This window comes from Musca domestica, unplaced genomic scaffold, assembly GCF_030504385.1.
Source record: "Musca domestica strain aabys unplaced genomic scaffold, Musca_domestica.polishedcontigs.V.1.1 12, whole genome shotgun sequence".
Classification (NCBI taxonomy): domain Eukaryota; kingdom Metazoa; phylum Arthropoda; class Insecta; order Diptera; family Muscidae; genus Musca; species Musca domestica.
Genome location: NW_026712155.1, coordinates 10,946,427 through 10,967,601, shown reverse-complemented (window position 1 = coordinate 10,967,601; position 21,175 = coordinate 10,946,427). Strand labels below are relative to the sequence as shown.

At 34.9% G+C, this 21,175-nt stretch overlaps 5 protein-coding genes across 6 annotated transcripts; 3 read left to right on the top strand and 2 right to left on the bottom strand.

The window, feature by feature from the left end:
* The first annotated feature begins 2,183 nt into the window (after window positions 1-2,183).
* Window positions 2,184-5,195, top strand: LOC101891454 (inhibitor of growth protein 1). 2 transcript variants are annotated; one of them, XM_005180716.4, is made up of 4 exons: window positions 2,187-2,813; window positions 3,062-3,418; window positions 3,488-4,023; window positions 4,594-5,195. In XM_005180716.4, exons 1-4 carry the CDS (start codon window positions 2,693-2,695, stop codon window positions 4,798-4,800), a joined length of 1,221 nt encoding a protein of 406 aa, XP_005180773.1. In that variant the 5' UTR covers window positions 2,187-2,692; the 3' UTR covers window positions 4,801-5,195. The 2 variants fall into 2 exon arrangements, with proteins under 2 accessions (XP_005180772.1, XP_005180773.1); XM_005180715.4 differs by having other exon boundaries at window positions 2,184-2,813; window positions 3,062-4,023.
* Window positions 5,196-7,819: 2,624 nt separating this feature from the next.
* LOC101891748 (ADP-ribosylation factor-like protein 6-interacting protein 1) lies at window positions 7,820-10,572 on the top strand. Its single transcript, XM_005180717.4, has 3 exons — window positions 7,820-7,984; window positions 8,116-8,487; window positions 9,682-10,572. The coding sequence occupies exons 1-3, from the start codon at window positions 7,967-7,969 to the stop codon at window positions 9,892-9,894; spliced, it is 603 nt and encodes a 200-aa protein (XP_005180774.1). The 5' UTR covers window positions 7,820-7,966; the 3' UTR covers window positions 9,895-10,572.
* A 261-nt stretch (window positions 10,573-10,833) lies between these two features.
* On the bottom strand, window positions 10,834-12,964 carry LOC101891921 (G-patch domain and KOW motifs-containing protein). Its single transcript, XM_005180718.4, has 3 exons — window positions 12,769-12,964; window positions 11,990-12,708; window positions 10,834-11,920 (listed from the first exon to the last, which is right to left on the bottom strand). The coding sequence occupies exons 1-3, from the start codon at window positions 12,903-12,905 to the stop codon at window positions 10,941-10,943; spliced, it is 1,836 nt and encodes a 611-aa protein (XP_005180775.1). The 5' UTR covers window positions 12,906-12,964; the 3' UTR covers window positions 10,834-10,940.
* Window positions 12,965-14,582: 1,618 nt separating this feature from the next.
* On the top strand, window positions 14,583-16,965 carry LOC101892096 (T-complex protein 1 subunit gamma). Its single transcript, XM_005180719.4, has 4 exons — window positions 14,583-14,737; window positions 14,800-14,861; window positions 15,000-15,499; window positions 15,564-16,965. The coding sequence occupies exons 1-4, from the start codon at window positions 14,704-14,706 to the stop codon at window positions 16,600-16,602; spliced, it is 1,635 nt and encodes a 544-aa protein (XP_005180776.1). The 5' UTR covers window positions 14,583-14,703; the 3' UTR covers window positions 16,603-16,965.
* Window positions 16,966-18,700: 1,735 nt separating this feature from the next.
* Window positions 18,701-20,828, bottom strand: LOC105261649 (uncharacterized). Its single transcript, XM_011293054.3, has one exon. It carries the CDS (start codon window positions 20,712-20,714, stop codon window positions 18,945-18,947), a length of 1,770 nt encoding a protein of 589 aa, XP_011291356.1. The 5' UTR covers window positions 20,715-20,828; the 3' UTR covers window positions 18,701-18,944.
* Window positions 20,829-21,175: the final 347 nt, after the last annotated feature.

Below are 21,175 nucleotides of genomic sequence, written 5' to 3'. Positions count from 1 at the left end.
AATACAACTTCCTTTTCGTTGTATTATTTGTTAATATTTCTTTTGAGATTTGTGTGATACACTTTTCTAATTTAATGTACCGGCTTTTTTATACTTTGCGGGGAAATAACTCAACGGGTGTTGCACCAATAAAACGATTAAAAACGAAACACGGGCTTGAGAACGGAAACGAACACAACTTGTCACGACAAAAGTTTGCGAAATAATAATTTGAATTCCGTACGAGGGCTACGTAAGTCGACTTTTGGCCAATTGTTTTATTGTGTTGCTGGAATATCGAGTAATCGGTTGCCGTGGTGACAATGGTGTTATGCCATGTTCTCATGAACATGTGAACAATGTGGATTTTTCTCACATTGAAAAAATTATAAATTGTTATTATTTGATATATTTCAATTATTATTTAAAAAGAAATAATTCTCACAACACACTCTGTTCCAGAACTGTAACAATTTCTACTACGATAAACAATTTCCCATCATCGTATTGGAAAAAATTGCTAAAAATGTAACTTTAAATTGTATTATAACTTTTCGTACTCAGTAAGAGAACAAATTATTAAGAAATCTTAAAGAGAGTTGTGGAAGGTAAAACACAAAAAAAAACGGCCAAATGTTATTACTGGAGGTATATATTTATTTACTATCTACTATCCAGTATTCAAAAATATTATCACGCATTAATATATAAGAAATATCTTATTTTTATGGTCGACATTCATATAATATGTACGACTACTGTCACTTATAAAGTCAATTCAAAATATTTTTTCTCACAAATTCAGAATTATGCCTTTCAAACTCCAGTATTCAAAAATATTATCACGCATTAATATATAAGGAATATCTTATTTTTATGGTCGACATTCATATAATATGTACGACTACTGTCACTTATAAAGTCAATTCAAAATATTTTTTTCTCACAAATTCAGAATTATGCCTTTCAAACTCAATCTTATAAAAATTACGTTTACACATAATAAATCGAATGGGACCGGAATTGCGGGATAACAATAAGGTGCGGGTACATAAGCAGCTTGATATCATGGCTTGGCATATAAATGTCAAATTATAAGGAACAAATTACGGCAGGATTCGAGAGCAGCTATGACATCCCTTTATGATATGTTACCAAATATGCCATGCGAAGACTTCAAGCTGCTTATGTACCAACACCTTTAGTCTCAGTAAAGTTATAAGCCTATTTAAACCGAATCTTCGCAAAACAGACAATTTAGTTGGCTTGTTTTAATAAAACTCTTTTTTAGATTTTCCTTTTTATTACTAAATTAGTGCAAGAGAGAAAATACGAAATCAAGCGAAAATGTCAAAACTACTTATTAGTCCTTCAAAATCAACATATCATACAATCAGAAGGTAGCAATCATGCTATTTTTTTACTGAAATAAATATATGTTCTGTTCCAGAAACTGCAAGAATCTACCATGTTTTCTATTCCAAAAGGAAAATTTGAGTTATCGTAGTAACAGTTCTAGAACAAAAAAATAGCTAATAAAAAGAACGATATATCCATGGCATAATTAGAGAAGCTACTTCACAAATACATTTTTTTTTTTGGTGTCGGATAAAACTGTATTGTTTTTTTCTTGGAATAACGCCAACATTTCTTTCATGTTTTGTAATTTTTCCCCAATATAAGAATTTTGTAAGAAAAAATATAAAATAAACAAAACCAATTGTTGCACATTCATTAAAAATTAAATTAAATTGTTTTAAGATTTCACCAAAAAATTGGATCTAACAGTACGATTAGCTATTGATGACAATTCTGGCATGTAACAGAATTATTTGTTGATAAAATTGACAGAAACATATGAAAAGTAAGTGCCGTCTAACAACACCTTAATTCCCACACAACTGCACCACGGAGTTTTGTTTTCCATTAACACACTGCCTTTTGATGTTAAATACGAAAATAGCAATTATAAATACTGCAATCTATTCTATTTAATTCCTATTTACACAATTTGTATCAAAAATATATGTAGATAATGTTTATTTCTTATTTCCAAAAATTTCTGTTTACAAGCGATTATTTGCTGTCTAATATATCGCACCATGTGAACCCTGTGTTTGACAATATCTACTTCTAATTGCCATCGAAAAGACGCTACGTGCCAAAAGCTTTGACAATTTGTACGACGCCGATTTCCTAATACATATTCGGCTTTACGCCGTGCGTTTAATAAAGTAAATATTTATAATTCCTACAAATGGCCAACAACGTCTCGTTGCGAAAAGAATAAAAAATATTAATAAAAATCCATCTTCTTGGCTGTCAGTTTTATGGGAGAGCACTCGTCGATGGAAATATAATCAAATAACGTTGAAGTAATTCGAGTGTTTTGCCTACCTTTCGGAACAAATCAAGCCAAACTTTCCCAAAAAGCAAAAAAAAAACGAGAAGTCGTCTGTCTCTTCCTGTGTGTTGTGTGTATAGAGATTTTGATTTTACAACACTACGCTCTAGCATCGTAGTAAACGTATATTAGGAGCAACACACCGTAGCAGAGCAAAGCTGGTTGGATGTACAAAAAGACGCGCAATTATTATTACAACTATTGTTTTTATTTGGTAAAGTCAAGCGTAGCGTAGAGAGTAGGAGGTCTACGAAAAGACAGCCAGAAATAGACAGAAAAGCATCAATACTGGCTCAATTGTGGGAGAAAATGGATGAGGCCCTGTACTCGGCCACCTATGTGGATAACTATATTGATTCGGTGGAAAATCTACCCGATGACGTTCAGAGGCACTTATCGCGTATACGTGATATAGATGTACAGTATCGAAGTAAGTATTTTGATGGTGGCCACAGCTAGCTAGTTAGCTAAACAGCTAGTGTGGTGTATTGCTTTGCTGCTTGCATTGGTGGCTTGGCTATGCCCCTTGTGCCAAACAAAACTTTCGCGAATTGTGTTTTTGTGGCAGGCAGGCAGGGAGGCAACTAGCCAGTGAGGCAGGCAGGCAAGCGGTGTATGTTTTGAGGTTAATTGCCTTTCGACTTAGTTTTTGTTTTGTTTGTTGTCTTTTTTGTATAGACCTCCTGCGAGATGTTGATCATTACTATGACTTGTGGAGATCCCTGCAGAATTGTGGTGAATCGAATATACCCCGACGGGCACGTTCTGTTACCCGTATGCAACAGAGTTTGATACAGGCCCAGGAATTGGGCGATGAGAAAATGCAAATTGTTACCCAGCTACAGGAATTGATAGATCATAAGACACGACAACTGGACACGGACCAGAAGAATCTCGATATCAAAGAGGAAAAGGAAGATGTTATGCACATGCAAATGGATGAATGTGGTGCACCGACACCGCAGAAGCAAACACGTACTCAAAGTCCGGCAAGAGTGGGGGATTTGTCGACATTGTCCGGAGCCATTGCCAATGGTAGGTTACAATTTTGGAATGGGGGCGAAAGGAAACAAATTCTTAATGCTTTTTATTTTGTTGTTCTAGGTTATGGTGCCTCTGGCTCAAATTCTGCTGGTGGCGGAAACTCCACACCAAACTCGGAACGTTCTGTGGGTGGCAGTAATATGACCACAAGTGGCAACAATGCCAATGGAAACAGCGGCCTTCTTAATTCATCCAGCCTGGAAAATCAACGAAGCAATAGCAAACGTTCTCGGCGCCGAAATGACACCGTGGGCAACATGGAATTGGGTGGTAATGAATCCAACTCGGCCAATGAAGGTGGCAGCAATGGCAATGATCGCAGTAACAATCAGAAATCTTCAAGTGTGGCGGCGTCCCAGAAGAAAAGTGGTGTACAAAACATGGCCGGATCAGCGGTGGCAACATCAGCTGTTACTGGATCCGGTTCAGGATCGGGTAATGGCAGTGGTTCGGGTACAAATCATTCGGGCAAAAAGAAGAAACGCAAGGCCCGCGGTGCTGGCGCTCAGTCATCGGCCCAAGCCAATGCGCGAGAGGAAACACCACCACCAGATCCCATTGATCCTGATGAGCCGACATACTGTGTATGCAATCAGGTAAGAGGGGAAAACAGAAGATATTGTGCACTTTGGGGGAGAACTTTCCAATTTCGAAAAAAGATCACACGGAAGTTGGATAGGGTAAGCATCGGAGAAGGAGAAAAATGAGACACATTTTGACAAATCAAGCCCGCGAAGAAACTTTTAGAAGCTTTCCTTTGTTACTGCCGGAAGGAAAGGATAGCAGCATGGGAAAGAAAGGAGTTGAATGTGGAATACGTGTTTCGACCATCCTTCCCAAAAACTTATTTTTTTGGGAACTTATTTTTGAGTTACCGAAAATAATCGGTAATTAGCAAAAATTTCGTTAAATTAGCGACCATTTATAATTTTTGCATTTTTGGATATTTGTCGGTAACTCAAAAAATGAGTTAGGAAACCCCAATACTGGAAGGGATGAAATTAATGTCCGCATAATCAGCTTTAGTTTCTACCAAGACTCCTGATATTCATATTTTTTGATGATGCCATCCTACTCCGAAGCCTAGGTTACTTGTTGACATATTTAGCTTCTGATCTACTTATTCCCGTTTGAATAATTAATGTTTCCTTCAATGTTTTTTTTAGATATCCTTCGGCGAAATGATTCTCTGCGATAATGATTTATGTCCCATTGAATGGTTTCATTTTTCATGTGTCTCGCTGGTATTAAAACCCAAAGGCAAATGGTATTGTCCGAATTGTCGTGGCGATCGGCCCAATCTTATGAAACCCAAAGCTCAATTCCTTAAGGAACTGGAACGTTACAACAAAGAAAAAGAGGAGAAAACGTAAGCCTCCAATGACGGCTACCACCACCATCCCCCCACAATTTTATGTTCAAATCGAAGCACCGAACGACATCAATCCCCCGACGATATATATGTATACATTAATATTGAAATTATTTGATTTCACATTTAAGAATAAGAAAACTTTAGTATGTAAACAAAAAAACCAAGAGGGAAAGGTTGCGATTTTCTTTTTTTATAAATACCGGTTAATAATGAGCGATATATATTATTATTAATTATATATATAATGGACTGTTTTTCTTTTTGTAAAAAGGCTAGAAGGATAATGTTATGTTTTCTATAAAAAAAAAACACACACACACACTCAAACTTAATGCTAATATATTTATGTCGTTAAAAACGTTTTATCTTCTTCTACGACTGTAGTGTACAAAAGCTCGTTTTTTTAGTTTTCAGCTTTAAATAATAATTCTTTAACATAAAGGAAAAGCAATAGGCAAATTCATAGAAAAAGCTAAAATGTAAAGAAAAAACATAGATTATATTATATGCTCTTTAAGACGAACATGAGCCTGGTAGCAAAACAAAAACCTAGCTCCTTTATCCCTTAGTAATGAAGAAGTCAATTCTTCATTTGCCTTTTGAATAATACCAATGTTCTTTTGTTTTAAAGAGCATTTAGCAATAGATATTTGTTTTCCACAACTTCATTGTTTAACTAAATGTTACAATAGACAAATACACTAAAAGAAAACTACAAAATACATTATTATTTATTGCTGAAATTTTCTCCTCCTGTTCGCTTTGCCAAAAAAAAGAACTTCCTTACCAAACCTGTTTGAATTGAAATTTCATTTTTGTTGCATCGATTTGTTCTAAACAAAGTAAAGCCAGACAAAAAAATTACAAAATAAGTTTCCGTTTTCGAAAAAAATAGATGTCTGAATTATTAAAATATTTAAATTTCCTGTATTTCTTTCGTTTTTTTTTACATAAAGAGAAAACCACGACTAGATGTACCGGAAAAAGGAAACATTTTACAACTGTACATTTTTCTTGTATTTTATTATATTTTTTTTTTAACAAAACAAACGAAACAACATTTGAATTAATAATATTGTAGTATTTAAAAATAAAATATATCTTGTAAAGAAAAAAAATGTGTGGTATTTTTTTAAGCGAGGTGTAGGAGGGGTGTGATCAACCAGGGGCTGAATTATTTCCAATATCGAAAAAATTTGATCGAAATGAAACCCTTTTCCAAAAAATGTCTTATTTGAATTAGGTCTGTCGAGCATATCTTTTCTGAGAGAGCATGGTAGTTTTATTCTCTCTTGTAAAAAGATGTCAAAAGAAAACAGAGTCAGCTGATTTGTCAAAAGAAAACAATTTGTGAGCCGTAAACATAAAATATTACAGGATCATGGTAGAAGAATTAAAGTAGACGCATCGACACAGCTGCTGGGAAAATGAACTGTCAAGCCAATTTTGGAATTGAAATTTTTAAATGAAAAATAATTCAAATTTGTAAAAATTGTTGAAAACACATTTTATAATAACCTCCGACTGCTGTCCCATCAAAAAGCATATAAAAATCTACTTATAATTCAATAAACATTTTTGACATACCAATGTTCCCAAGCGTTGTTGCATCTACCTGTATTCTTCTACCATGTACAAGATCTGAAATAAAGATATTTTATAATTGCTTACCCAAATATAAATAACCGGCAGAGAGTTTTAAGGGATTGCTAGACGGAATTTTTATACCCTCCACCGTGCATAGTGTGGAAGGTATATTAAGTTCGTTATTCCGTTTGTAACTCATCGAAATAATAATTTTAGACCCAGCAAAGTATATATATTCTTGATCAGCGTAAAATTCTAATTCATATAACGGTACCTTCCGATATTCGGTATTTTGATGATTTTAGCCTCATTTTTAAACGTAATTGTCTGAAAATCCACACAAGGAGTTCTTTGTGAGCATTTTACCCGCTGAAAGAGAATTGTCCATATAGGTCCACAACATTGTATATCCCCCATATAACAGCACCTTCCGATATTCGGTATTTTGAAGATTTTAGCCACGTTTTTCAACGGAATTGTCTGAAATTGTGCACAAGGAGTTCTTTGTGAGCAATTTATCCCCTGAAAGAATGTTACGCTACACAACTTGACTTTACAACTCTTACTTTATACCCTTATTAATTTAATGATAAAAAGTTGAATTTATTTTTACCGAACATGTTTTACCGAACATGTTATAATAATAAGTTTCTTCTAAAAATTAATAATTTAGGTGTAGTGTAAAATATGTTCAACATATTTCCCTAGCAACAATTCCATTTAAACATTCATAGCCACCCTAATACAATTTAAAAAGCAACCCTTAAAGCAAAGCTTTCGAAATACAACACTTCCACGATGAAGCTTAAATATTTTAATGGTAAGACTTAAATGAAAACGTAGATTGCATCTCAATATATATGGCTTCTCCACTGAAAGACGTAAAACAAGTTTATTAAAGAAAATCCGTAATTATAGGGAGGGGAAAAAATGTGAAAGTTTCCTTGATCGACTTGTCTTCTACGGTTTTCTTCCTTATAACAAGTGTCTGACTTCAGAGTTGAAGACATAAATATATGGCTATGTTTTCTACCTATTCTACCTTAATTATTACTAATTTAGTCTAGAGGAGTTTATTCGCAGCAAGTCAAATGTTTTTAGCAATTTTCTTCTTCATCATTGCCTTTTTTGTTATTTTTCATTGCATTTTTTAATAAAAATAAACACACCTTCAAGTAGAGATTTTCTGCAAGTAAACCTGCCTAATTTGAATAAATCGTTATAGCTAATTAAATTATTATTATTCATAGCTGATTAAACAGCAAAAATACGTTTATATTTGACAATATATAAATTTACATACCATCTATATAAATTATATTAAATATCTTTGTATATATGTCAAAACAACCGCCCTTTTATCCTTTTGCCACACGCCATACATTAAGCTGCACTAAAGCTTCATTTAGAATTTTGCTGGATGAGCGCGAGAGAGAAGAGAGAGGGCGCATTTGCAAAAAAAATTATTGTGCATCATTATTTTTTTGTGGCTTGCATTGATTTGCTTGGCAATTTAGTCGAGGCATTAAATAAATAAAAAAGACAAATTGTAAAAGAAAAAATAAACTACAACAAAAATGTCTCAGGTTGATCAAGTAAGTAGCCAATTATTTCTTAAATTTAAGTAATTATTTCGTTTGTATGAAACGGATACAAACTAACCCCACATTTATCGGAAAATTTCAATTCTTGTTGTTGTTTTTTTTTCGTTCTTTTTATCCTGCAGAAACGAGCATTCAATAAGTTGAAACATGACCTGGAGCCCTGGCGTAACGTCATCGTACATATCGATTCGTTGTTAGTGTGGGAGAAAAATTTCTATCCAGCCATCATTTTTGCTGGGATAAGCATTTTCTTTTTGGCTTTGTGGGCCATGGATTTGTCAATAATCACTTTGCTGGCATTGACCCTTCTTATGGGGGTCCTCTTCGATTTCTTGTATCCCACCATATCAAAATTGCTGTTTAATGCCGATCAATGGAGCGGCAAACAGGAGGCACAATTTGAAAATGTTGTCACCCAATTGTGTGATATAAAATTTCTATTGTTGGGATGGTATGAATATCTGTTTGCCAACAAGGAAAAAAAGTCGACAGTGGTAAGTAGGAAGTTTAACAAAGAAATTTAAATTAGATATTTTTCAATTGATGTAGAAATGGAATTTTGTGTAAATTATGAGGAATTTCCCAAGGAAGTAGAGGATTAAAAAGGGTGTATTTATATGGGTGATAAATTTATCATAACAAGCCCTTCTCATGGGCATTTCCGTCCTAAAACTGCTTAGTACCATTCATTGAAATTTGATTCATTGTTGTTAGCTGTTGAAAAAAGAACTCAGCATGCGGCTAAACTATCATATTTTATTGTGTGGTTAGCATTATCGATGACTAATACAAAGCTAATGCCATTGGACTTAATGTCTCGGCATATTTATACCCTTACCATAAGATGGGAGACATATTACTTCTGTCATCCACTTTGAATAGTTGCACAGCCATTGAAACCGCGTCAATTGGTCCATGTATAGACATAGACCCATTTGGCTTATCATTTGGTTTTTGCTATTTGGAAGTTTTAAATAAATTATCCGGGATGATAATTGTTAATTTGGCAGGCTATACAGGGTGAGATGAAAAAACTGCAACAAACTTCAGACTGCTGTCACTTCTAAGCCACTCGTCCGACAGCTGTTAAAATTATTCCAGTGACAGCCTTGGGCATGCAAACATTTTGGCCTCAGACCTTTGACATTCCAACAGGACTAAACACCATCGCACTAAGCACGCCCCACCCACGAATGCTTAAAAAATGAGGTTCCTCGCTTTATTTCCAGCGAAAAATGGCCACCAAAATCTGCGGATACCAATCCGTTGCTCTATTATGTCTGGAGTATTCGGGAAAGCAAGGTTGGCACTAAGAAATACCAACGTGTCGATCACCTCAAGCAAGCGGTTCGCCGGGAATGGGCCACCGCAGAGCAATATTCGGGCAGCGTATGACGGTTTCATTGGCCATTTGAAGGCCATTATTCGAGCCAAAGGTTACCAATTCGAACAAACCTAATCTTATTCTAAGATGTGATGCTATTTCCCACCTCTTTCGCTTTCATTCAATAAAATTTGAAAAAAAAAATGTAAAAATTATGCCATTTGACTTTGTTGCAGTTTTTTTTTTTATCTCAACCTGTATAAACTAAAGAACACTCGCCGACTAAAAATCATATTAAGAATTGTTACAGATTTCTATTCTCCTTATTTACGCCTTCTTTTCTAACTTCTTTGTTTTTTTTCAGTTTGTCATCATAATGACGGTTGTCTTGCTGGGTCTGGCCTGGATTGGTGCCATCTTCAATAATCTGCTGCTAATGTATTTTGTCAGTTTGGGTGTGGCCATGTATCCCGGTATCCAGGACAAGGGTGTCTTAAATAAATTCAAAGAGAGATTCGGTTGTCTTGTAAGTTCCAATATGGAAAAGATACGAGAGGTAACCAAGAAGCAAGACTAAAGCAATTCCATTACAAACAAACGTTTAAAAACAAAGAACAACAACAACAGCAAAGTATTTGAAAATATAACAACAACAACCATATATATGTAATTTATTCTTTGATATTTCTTTAGGATAATTAGAAATTATTCCTTTTTGAAAGCATTTTCATGACAAAACAACAAAACACATTAAAACAAGTAAAAAAACTGATGGATATGCAATACAAAAGTATTAATATCTTGTGAGAACAGAAAAAACAAATGGTCGACCAAAGCATTAAATAAGTATTTCAAAAGCAAAACCAAATATGCTATACTATAAATTAAAAACAAAATATTATTAAAACTTATTCTCATCATTGTCATAGAGTAAACAAAACAAACAACTAAAGCACAACAACAATAACGGATTGCATTTCTAAGTCACCACCTACCTCTCTTCTTGGCTTCTCATTCAACATTATTATTAGTAATACCTATATTTGCTTTCTTTCAAACGGAAATTTTGAAATCTAATAATTTCTAGCCTGTAGTGTTTTAAAACACATTTTAGTATTTAAGTTTTAATTTGTTTTATTAAAAAAAACCACATCACTCAATTTTATTAATTTATTTAAAAACAAAAAAAACACGAATCTCAGAATTTATTCATTGAAGAATATAATATTGGAAATAAAGAAAATAAAAAAATATATATATTAGTATTTCAAGGGTAGGGAAATTGCTAAGCGGAATATCCCAGGTCTGTTCACAATTTTGCTCAAAAATTCCAATAAATTTTGTTTAAAATTTATGGGCAGGTCAACAAAAATTTTCTTCCCATCTTCAAAATAGTTTTCCTACCAAAAACCCATAAACATAAAACGTGAGTTATTTACCACATTATTTTGCTCCAAAACAAACTTAGTTCTAAGCATGTCTATACATTCTTAACAATATCAAATATTTAAAACAATTTAATAAAACCACACTTTATTAAATAAATTAAAATGGCATCTTTTTTATTCATAATAACTAGCATTTATTTTCAATTTTACTTTACACAATTTAATCTACTTAATGCTATCTTCTACCTCTCGAACGCGAACGTTCACGTTGTTTCTTGCTTTTCTTATTTTTACTTTTATGTTTTCTCCTATATTTCTCATCCTCGGAATCACTTGAGTCCGATGTTGAAGAGTCGTCCGAATCACTGCTGTCATGATACTTGGATTTACTTTTCTTTGACTTTTTCGATTTCTTCTCTGATTTTTTCTTCTTTTTGTGGGATTTTTTATTTTTCGAATGGTCTTCAGTATCACTGGACTCAGTCTCTTCGGATGATTTTTCGTTCTTTCTACGACTTCTTTCCTCATACTCTTTTTGTTTTTCTCTTGTTTCATTTTTGTGCTCTCTGTCCGTGCGACCATATCTATCATCATAACGATCAGTAGTTTTGTAAGATTCATCTCTTCTATGGTCACGTTCATTCTCCCTATAGTTACTTATTTTAACCTCATCTCTGTAGTTGTCATTTCTACTGCTTCTTTCTTTTTTGTTTCCGTAATTATCTCTTCTATTGTATTTGTGCTCATTGTCATCTCTTCTACTAGCGCTTTCTTCATATCTCCTGTAGTTTTTATTGTCTTCTCTTTCCCGATACCGTTCTTTTTCATCGTACCTATAATTGTTTCTGGAAGATTTATTGTCCCTTCTATCATTATTTTTGCGGTCATAATTTTTTTCCGAAGGCTCTTCTTTAATGACCATAGGACTTCTTCGATTCTTTCTGCCATCATAATCGCTTTCCTCAAATTTTTCCTCTTTTGTGCCTTTCGAATTAATTCGATATTTTCTATCCTCGTAATCTCTTTCGACGCGTTCTTCCTTAATATTCTTGGAATTTTTTAGATTATCTTCATCTGAGGAAATCTCCTGGACATCTTTATTGCTTTTTATTCCTTTGGAAATGAACTTAATATCCTTTTCCTTTTTCTCTTCCTTTAAAATAATTTGGCCATGTTCATTTTCCTTCCTTTTATATTCCTCATATTTAGTGGAATCTATAATATACAAAATAATTGTTAAAATCAATTCCGACATACTGACAAAAGTGTTTTTCTCCTACTTACTTATACATTTTCCATATTGTGCATATTCCTTGCGTGACACTGGCTGGCATAGAAACTCATTGAATGCCTCTTTGGCCCCACCAATGGCCATTTTAACAATTACCCTGCCGGCATGATCATCAAATCCCTCAATTTGACCATAGAGATCTTTGTGTTTACCACCCAATATCCTTACATAGGCATTTCTTTTTATTTCCAACACCTCATTCGATTCGGGTGCAACCAAAAGCGGTTTGGCCTTTAAAGCTTTGTCAGCACCTAGACCCATGCCCTTGGGTCTGACCATTGGCATATCATCCACAGGGGGACCACCTTTTGTGGGTTTTGGTGGTTCCACCCAGCCCATACCACGTAATAGGGCTTTTCCAAAATCTTGTATTGGAATATTATCATAATCATCCAGCGATGATTCTTTGGCCCCCTCTAATGGCAAATCGTTTGGATGTACAACGGGTAAAGTAAGATTTGTCTCAGAATTCAATGAACCATTGGCATTGATTTCGGCCAAAAGTTCTTTGGCCGCCCTCTTCTCTAAATCCTCAGGCTCCTTGCCATTTTCCTGTGTAGTCTCTTCTTTATTTTCACTTTGTGCAACTTCTTCTGAGGGTTCATCTTCTCCCAGTAACACAGCCCTTCGTTTCATTAAACTAGCCAATGCAGAGGATGTTTTCTGGGTTCCCTTCATGGGAATGATGAGTGGTGCCTCTTCCTTTTTCTCCCTAAAAGTAAATGCATTATACTGTTAGCGGTCATTGGGAATTAACAATGTCACTACTTACTCTACAAGCTTGATTTCCTGGCCCTCCAAACATTTTATCAGTTCCACTTCCGGCTTTGGAGCGGGTTTATTAGCATTTAAATTGACTTTTTTATTTATTTTACTAAATCCAAATGATATTTTCTTAGCCGGTTCCATTGTATTTCTTTAAAATTAAAAATTGTTTTATTTATTTACAATGCCAAAACGTTTAAAGACCAGACAACGATGTGGAACGTTTTTTTTTTTGGCGGCGGCAAGATGATGTCCCAATTGTCGGTGGGACAACTAAAGGGATCTATAAGATCAAAAATTTCAGTGAAAAGGGTTTTAAAAAATCCACCGCTTCGGGCATTGGGCTGATTTTTAGCAATTAAATTGATTTTTTATATTTTACTAATTCGAAATCGGGGCCGTTGCCATTGCATTTCTTAAAAAATACAAATTATTTTATTCTATTTCTGTACAATGCCAATACGTTTAAAGACCAGGCCACGATGCGGAACGTTTTTTTGGCGGCGGCACAGATTGTGTGCCAATTGTCAAGGGCTCTAGAAGATCGAAAAAAATAGTTTTAAAAACACTACCATTGGATCGGATTTTTAGCATTTAAATTAATGTTTTGTATTTTACTGAATGAATAAAATAATCTTGGCCGTTTTCATTGTATTTCTTAAAAAGTAGTAATTTTAATATTTTATTTATTTACAATGCCAAGACGTTTCAAAGACAAGAAAACAACGCGAAACGTTTTTTGGGCGAATTTATTTACGAAGGAAATAGTTGCAAATTCTCTTTGCGTGCAAAAATATATTACAGACAATTGCTCTGTTCCAGAACCTGCAAGATTCTACTAGTTTTTTAATTCTTTTTGATATCATACAGGGAAAATTTGTTATCACAGCTAACACTTCTACATTCTTGAAGTTCTGTAAAAGGGTAAATATATATATTTTTGTACTTACTCATCTAGAAGAAAAAGTAAATAGCCATATAACACTGATGTATAAAAATAGTACATATTACTCACTAATATGACAAAAATTAAATATACAATACTGAAAGTTAGTTTGGGTTTCTACAACGCCACTAATATTTTTTTCCAGAACCTGTAATTAAGTATTATATTGTACAAGTTGAACAATTTTTTACTTGAAACCCGTTCCCGTACACGAAGTTCTAGCAAAACATAGAGGCAAAATAAACAGATCAATTGCAAATATGGCATTCTTTGGTACCACTTTTAGCTAGTCTGATTTATCAGAGAAAAAATAAGAAGCATAATAGCCAGCTTTTGATTGGGTAACTGATTACATTGAAAATTATGGAAGGATTGTCATCTAATTTTGCCATGACTACTATTCATGGTAGTAGAATACAGGTAGTTGCATCAACACAGCTTCTGAACTGTCAAACCAATTTGAATAAAGAATTATTGAAATTTATAAAATTTGTTGAAAAATGCATACCATAACAACCTCCGGTTGGCATCTCATAAGAAAACATATAAAAATCTACTTATTTTAATAAAAATGTTTTAAAATTCTTGATATATCAATGTTCCCAAACGTTGATGCATCTATCTGTATTCTTCTGTCATCCTACTATTCTTCCATTTCCGTACTTTGTATGCAGCAGTTCTCTAAGAACGAATTTAACATCTCTCTTTCTCTAGTTTGACCATTAAAAACGTATTGGAACATAACAAACATTAAATTGAGGTGGTCTCCACTTCTTATTAAATTCTTTCGCTGACGCTTTTCCATTGTGTTCTACGCTTGAATATTCTGGAAATGTCAGAAAAATTACTGTTCAGTGTACCATGAACGATGTAAACATAACCTTAAACACTCACGTCATTTTCATGATTTTTGCAAAAGAGGGGCGCCGCAGATCTCACACAAAGCACGAGTTTTCGATTGTTTTACGGATTCTTTCAAATAATTTTCAATAAAAAATGTTCGGTGGATCACAGCCCATATTGGTTTTAAGTAGGTTTTAAATAAATTTTCTCTGTAGCCCAATGGAATGTAATGATTTTTTCATGTTTTAGGCCAAAATACCAAAAGAGAGTCTGGCCGAAAAGTGCAGCTGGAAAACATAAATGCCGGAAAGGTAAGTAATGCGTGAGTGAGTGTGTGTGTGGGTTTGCCTCAAGTGACTCATGTGAGACAATTTGAATGATGACTGCTGACCATCTGGTCTTTGATTTTATTAATTTGATTAATTTAATTGTAATTTCTAAATTTCCAGGCCATTGCTGATGTTATCCGCACTTGCTTGGGCCCACAGGCCATGTTGAAAATGTTGATGAATCCCATGGGCGGTATTGTCATGACCAACGATGGTAATGCCATTTTGCGTGAGATCACTGTACAACATCCCGCTGCCAAGAGCATGATTGAAATTGCTCGCACCCAAGACGAGGAAGTGGGTGATGGCACGACATCGGTCATTGTTTTGGCTGGTGAAATGTTGGCTGCTGCCGAACCTTTCTTGCAACAACAAATCCATCCCACAGTCATTATTCGTGCCTATCGCGAAGCCCTCGAAGATATTATTAAACATTTGCAAACAGATTTGAGCACTGTTTTGGATGTTAATAATAAGGAAAAAATGGCTGAGGTGGTCAAGTCGTGTGTGGGCACAAAATTTATTGGCAAGTGGTCCGAATTGGCTGTTAATATTGCCCTGGATGCTGTAAAGACTGTGACATTAAATGAAAATGGACGCTTGGAGGTTGATATTAAGCGGTTAGTCTGATATATAAAGAAAATAGGTTATGAATACTTATTGTTTTTTTTTTCCTATTTTTAGTTATGCTAAGGTTGAAAAGGTACCTGGCGGTTCCATTGATGAGTCATGTGTCTTGAAGGGTGTCATGATCAACAAGGATGTCACCCACCCCAAAATGCGTCGCTACATTGAAAATCCTCGCATTGTGTTGTTGGACTGCTCCTTGGAATACAAAAAGGGTGAAAGTCAAACAAATGTTGAAATTGTGGGCGAAACAGATTTTACCCGCATGTTGCAGATTGAGGAAGAGTTTGTCCAACGCATTTGTGCCGATATTATTGCCCTTAAACCTGATGTTGTGTTCACAGAAAAGGGTGTTTCCGATTTGGCTCAGCACTACTTGTTGAAGGCTGGCATTACTGCCGTTCGTCGCTTGCGTAAGACCGACAATTTGCGTATTGCCCGGGCCTGTGGTGCCACAATTGTTAATCGTACCGAGGAATTGACAGAGAAGGATGTCGGTACCGGAGCTGGTCTCTTCGAAATTAAGAAAATCGGCGATGAATACTTCACCTTCATTACAGAATGCAAAGATCCCAAGGCATGTACCATTCTCTTGAGAGGTGCCTCCAAGGATATTCTCAATGAAACTGAACGTAATTTGCAAGATGCCTTGAATGTGGCACGTAATCTGGTATTGGAACCACGTTTGGTGCCTGGTGGTGGTGCCATTGAAATGGCTTTGTCTCAGCTGTTGACACGCAAACAATTGAAGGGTCCATACACAGCTGTTGCAGAGGCCTTGGAAATTATTCCACGCACCTTGGCTCAAAATTGTGGTGCCAACACAATTCGCACCCTGACCGCTTTGAGAGCAAAACACGCCTCCCACTCTGGTGATGGTGTATGTGCCTGGGGTATTGATGGTGAATCTGGTGAAATTGTCGATATGAATGTTAAGGGTATTTGGGAGCCATTGGCCGTTAAAATGCAAACATACAAAACCGCCGTCGAGACTGCCATTCTCCTGTTGAGAATTGATGATATTGTATCCGGCTCGAAGAAGAAGGGTGGCAATGAACCCACTGCCCCCGCAGCTGCTGCTGCTGGCGTTGAATAAACATCTCCATAAAAGAAAATATCTTTTAATTTTAACGTTTAAAAAAAAATATCATATATAAATTTCTTTTTGCTATAACTATACATTAATCATACACCTAATTCATGTTTTACCCCCTGAAGAAAAACAACTACTGAAAGAAAAGAACAAAATCACCTGCATTTATTTGAAAAATACCTATAAATGAAAAAAAAAACTTCTTTCGAGTAACCAACCTCTATTCACAAATCAATTAAGTTAAGGCTTTAAAATTTCAAAGTTTACGTTAAATGTTTTGTTGCTTCATCTATCGGGTCTACACAGCAGACCCACCAATCCTCCCTCATTAACATTTATAATAAAACAAAAGAAAACAAACAATAAGCTTGGATTTTTTTTTATCCAGTTTTAGGGGAGGACCTCGAAATGGGAATATGTGATTTATAAGAGATTTTCAGGGGTATTCGACGAACCTTAAATGAGCAATTTTTGGTGATTTTTACAAGAACAACATGGGGGGAATTATTTTGTACGTTACATAAATTCTGGGAGGACCTCAAACAAAAACGAACTCGTATTTATTTTTAATAGATATTTTAAAGTGCCCTAGAAGAAACGTAGATTTTCAGCAGACTTTGGAATAAATTTGGATTTTTTAAAGTAACCCATTGAAAAAAGAATTGTGGAACTTTAGAAATATTTAAAAGAATTTAAAATATTTTATTGGGGTCCCAATAGAATAAATTTGACTTTTTTAAACAATTTTTAAGGGGTTTCTGAAAGGAAAATTAATGTCATTTCCTCGAAGATTTCTGTGAGAACCCCAACAGAGAAATAAATATGGATTTTTAGAAGGACCTTAAGAGAAGAATAATTGCGGATTCTTTGAATTTATAAGAGGTCCTCGATAAAAGAAGAAGCAGGATTTTTCAAGATTTTTAGGTTTTTGGAAAGGCTCCAGGAGAAGAGTAATTGTGTATCCCAAGGCAAAAACTAGCGCTTATTTTTCTGAGATTTTGAGAGAAGATAGAAGAGAAAATTTGGTTCCTTTAAATTTTTCTAACAGAAAAATAAATGTGGATTATTTGAAGTTTTTTCGAAGGCTCCTAGAGAAGAATGAACCTGGATTTGTAACAGCTTCGATGTCATGGAATGAGACGTATTTCCAAAGATTTTAATTTGATTGATCTTCGATCTTTTGGAGATAAAAACAAGTAATAAATCTGTAAATTCGGCTGGGCCGAACTTTGAATACCCTCCAACACTTGCAACGTATTTGACAATTTTCAAAAAATAAAATCCGTTAAAAATTCTGCCAAAATCTTAAAAATACCAAATGTAGCCGTCATATTAGGGTCTAAACGACGACGTAGACCTGCATAGGCAGTTTTTTTTTTCATAAGACATTACAATATTCAAATGCGAAACTTGAAAAAAATCGGTGAATAATGTAGCTAAAATCATCAGGTACTAATATATGGGGGCTATACCAAAGGCTGCAGTATCCATTACGAACTTTAAATACCAAATTTGAAACAATTTCGGTGAATAATTTCGCTAAAATTATCCAAATACTAAATATAGGGAGGTTATGTTATATGGGGGCTATAAGAAGATGTGGACCTACACAGACAATTTTCTGTCATAGGCTGCAGTATTTATTACGAACTTCAAATGCCGAATTTGTAAAAATTCCAGTGAATAATGTCGCTAAAATCATCCAAATACTAAATATAGGGAGGTATCGTTATATGGGGGCTATACGAAGATGTGGACCTGCACAGACAATTTTCTGTCTTAGGCTGTAGTATCCATTTCGAACTTCAAATACCAAATTTGAAACAATTCCGGTAAATAATGTCGCTAAAATAATCAAAATACCGAATATCGGGTGGTACCGTTATATGGGGGCTATATGAAGACGTGGAGCTGCACAGTCAATTTTCTGTCTTAGTCTACAGCATTCATTACTAACTTCAAATACCAAATTTCAAACAATTCCGGTGAATAATGTCGCTAAAACAATCAAAATACCGAATATCGGGTGGTATCGATATATAGGGGCCATACCAAAACGTGGACCTACATGGCCCATTTTCAATACCAAAATTCCTGCAGACATAATATACATTTAAGTAAAATTTTATCAACTGACTTCATTTCGTTCGGAAGCTAGAGTGATTTCCACAGACGGACATAGAATTTTATGCTGATCAAGAATATATATACTTTGTGGGGTCTAAAATGTATATTTCGAGAATGACAAATTTAATATACCCTCCATACTTTGGTGGAGGGTATAACAAACAACTTTTAAATAAATATATAAGTACACATTTTATTGTTTATTCTTTTTATTTCAGTTATTTTTGCTTGGCAATGAAACTTAAAACCTCTTCCTTGCTTACATCCAAACTTATACTATAACGACAGGTGTTCTCATCTCTATGCGAAACGGAAACATAATAATGTATTGGATATTCCGACCATGAATATTCGATTGGTATGGAATTTAGATTGGCATCTATTTTTATTAAACGAATATCCATTTCTTTAATATCTTGACCAACTATTTCTTCAAGATATTCCAAAACCTTTGAAGATCGTTCACAATCACTGCGGTATATTGTAAGGAAAATATCCTTTTTTGAGGTGGTGATTAAATGGCGAATATTGTGGGCGGTACACATTTTTATCATTTGCCTCGCCCCAGTCTCTGGAGCTTCGGAATAGAACAAAGTGGAGAGGTAGATTTTTTGTGTATAATAAAATAATGCTGATGGCAACTTCAGAACATTCGCATCGAATTTATATTTCCATTTTTGTCTGTCAATGGCTATGAAGAACTCCCGATGGCCGTTGTTGTGGATTTCCAGATCTTTACAGTACCACTGGGGTAGTATTTGATTAATTTGACAGAGATCACCAATATAAAAATCCAGAGAATAAAAGGCCTTCGAGGCCGCCATTTGATGTATAGTTTGTAGGTAGGACAGATAATATTCAATTCCCTTGTTTTTGAAATCCATTAGAAATATTAGAGCACACATAGGCGTAGTTGGTAAATTATGAAATATTTTCATGGTTTTGGGATATTTTGCAAACAAATAGTCCTCCAATGATTCCAAATCCATTTTCTGATTATCAGGCAATTTGAAATGATGGAATTTTCTGGCTGCCACTTCTTGTTGCCTTAAACGTTGACCCTGGGGCGTTAAATTGTCCCGTACAAATGCCATCAAAGACCTTGGGGTAGTATAACCTTTGGAGTGTATAAAACACTGTTTATCTTCATGAGGTATAAAATATTCCACTGGATATGAGAATTTTCGGAGTTCCATGGGTACATAATTTTCGGCGGCATTTATGAAGATAAGATCAACATTGTATTGTTGTATTTCTTGGGCCATCTTTTCATAATTTAATCCTTTAAGCATCGAACATATTTCATAGTCATCCCAAGCAACCACAAGTAAGATGTCTCGGGGAGATTTAGTTATCATTTCCTCATAATTCTCATGGACACATATTTTTACCAATTTACCATCGTCTTTCCTGGGCTGTTGTGAGGGATAGAGACTACCATTTAATAGATTTTCGCAAAGCTCCAAAAGATTCTCCTCTGTGGTATTCATGACATCTTGATGTTGGTATAAATGTTTCTTTGGATTCAGGGCAAATATGTGGGGTGTTTCTTTTTCCGGTTTCTCGGAGGCACAAAAGAAATTCAAGGGATTGTGATTGGGAAATATGATATCAATATCATAGATATCGGCCACAATGAATTCAATTTGATCCTTATACTGTAGACCGGCCTTGTGCAGCATATCCAACCACTTGCTGTGATGGGAACATTTTTCACGGAAATGATTGAAAACGATGATAACAGGGAGTTTGATCTCAGAAAATGTGTTGCGATCCAAAATTTTAATTGAGTTGCCATAATGACTTTCAATATAGTTTTCGAAATTAACCGGCTTTTCTTCCGTCGGTGGTTGGCGCCGATGCGGTGGCGGCAAACGTCTAATGTGACAGGTATAGAAATAATCTTCAATATCGCTATCCTCGTCGGAATTGTTTTCAATTGTGACCTCTTGAAAGAGATCCAGGTCATCTAGATCGGAGCTATTCATCTTTTTTTGGAATTATGTTCTACCTCAATTGTTGCTGTTTTATTAAAAACGAATTGCTGTTGAATGACAACTACCGACTGGGGAGTATCAAGAATAATTACCAACTTATATTTTAGTTGAAAATAATCGCGATTTCATTTGTATTGTGAAATATTCGAAAGCGAAGAGAGGAAAGCTTTTTAGTTAACTTAAAATAGAGCTTTTAATTGAATGCCTTTTTGGATAGCCAAATTTGCAAGACCCTTTAATAAAAGTTTTTTAAAGAGGCGAACTAAGAACAAAGAGAGTGAATTTTGAATGAAAGAGGGAAGATGGATTATTTCAGCATTGCCATGGATGGGCAAGAAATACTTACACCCTAGCGTTGATGTCTCATATTCTCTGTCATAAGTAAAACATCAACAAACAGACATACGAATCGTTTTTATACCCTCCATCATAGTATGGAGGGTATATTAAGT

Excerpts from the sequence above, each read along its gene's own strand:
- LOC101891454 (XM_005180715.4), top strand. The coding sequence starts at position 2,693 with ATGGATGAGGCCCTGTACTCGGCCACCTATGTGGATAACTATATTGAT. Across the intron at positions 2,814-3,061 it reads TATAGATGTACAGTATCGAA|ACCTCCTGCGAGATGTTGAT; the intron begins GTAAGTATTTTG and ends TTTTTTGTATAG. Across the intron at positions 4,024-4,593 it reads CATACTGTGTATGCAATCAG|ATATCCTTCGGCGAAATGAT; the intron begins GTAAGAGGGGAA and ends TGTTTTTTTTAG.
- LOC101891748 (XM_005180717.4), top strand. Across the intron at positions 8,488-9,681 it reads AGGAAAAAAAGTCGACAGTG|TTTGTCATCATAATGACGGT; the intron begins GTAAGTAGGAAG and ends GTTTTTTTTCAG.
- LOC101891921 (XM_005180718.4), bottom strand. The coding sequence starts at position 12,905 with ATGGAACCGGCTAAGAAAATATCATTTGGATTTAGTAAAATAAATAAA. Across the intron at positions 12,709-12,768 it reads CAGGAAATCAAGCTTGTAGA|GGAGAAAAAGGAAGAGGCAC; the intron begins GTAAGTAGTGAC and ends ATTTACTTTTAG. Across the intron at positions 11,921-11,989 it reads ACAATATGGAAAATGTATAA|ATTCCACTAAATATGAGGAA; the intron begins GTAAGTAGGAGA and ends TGTATATTATAG.
- LOC101892096 (XM_005180719.4), top strand. The coding sequence starts at position 14,704 with ATGTTCGGTGGATCACAGCCCATATTGGTTTTAA. Across the intron at positions 14,738-14,799 it reads ACAGCCCATATTGGTTTTAA|GCCAAAATACCAAAAGAGAG; the intron begins GTAGGTTTTAAA and ends TTCATGTTTTAG. Across the intron at positions 14,862-14,999 it reads AAAACATAAATGCCGGAAAG|GCCATTGCTGATGTTATCCG; the intron begins GTAAGTAATGCG and ends CTAAATTTCCAG.
- LOC105261649 (XM_011293054.3), bottom strand. The coding sequence starts at position 20,714 with ATGAATAGCTCCGATCTAGATGACCTGGATCTCTTTCAAGAGGTCACA.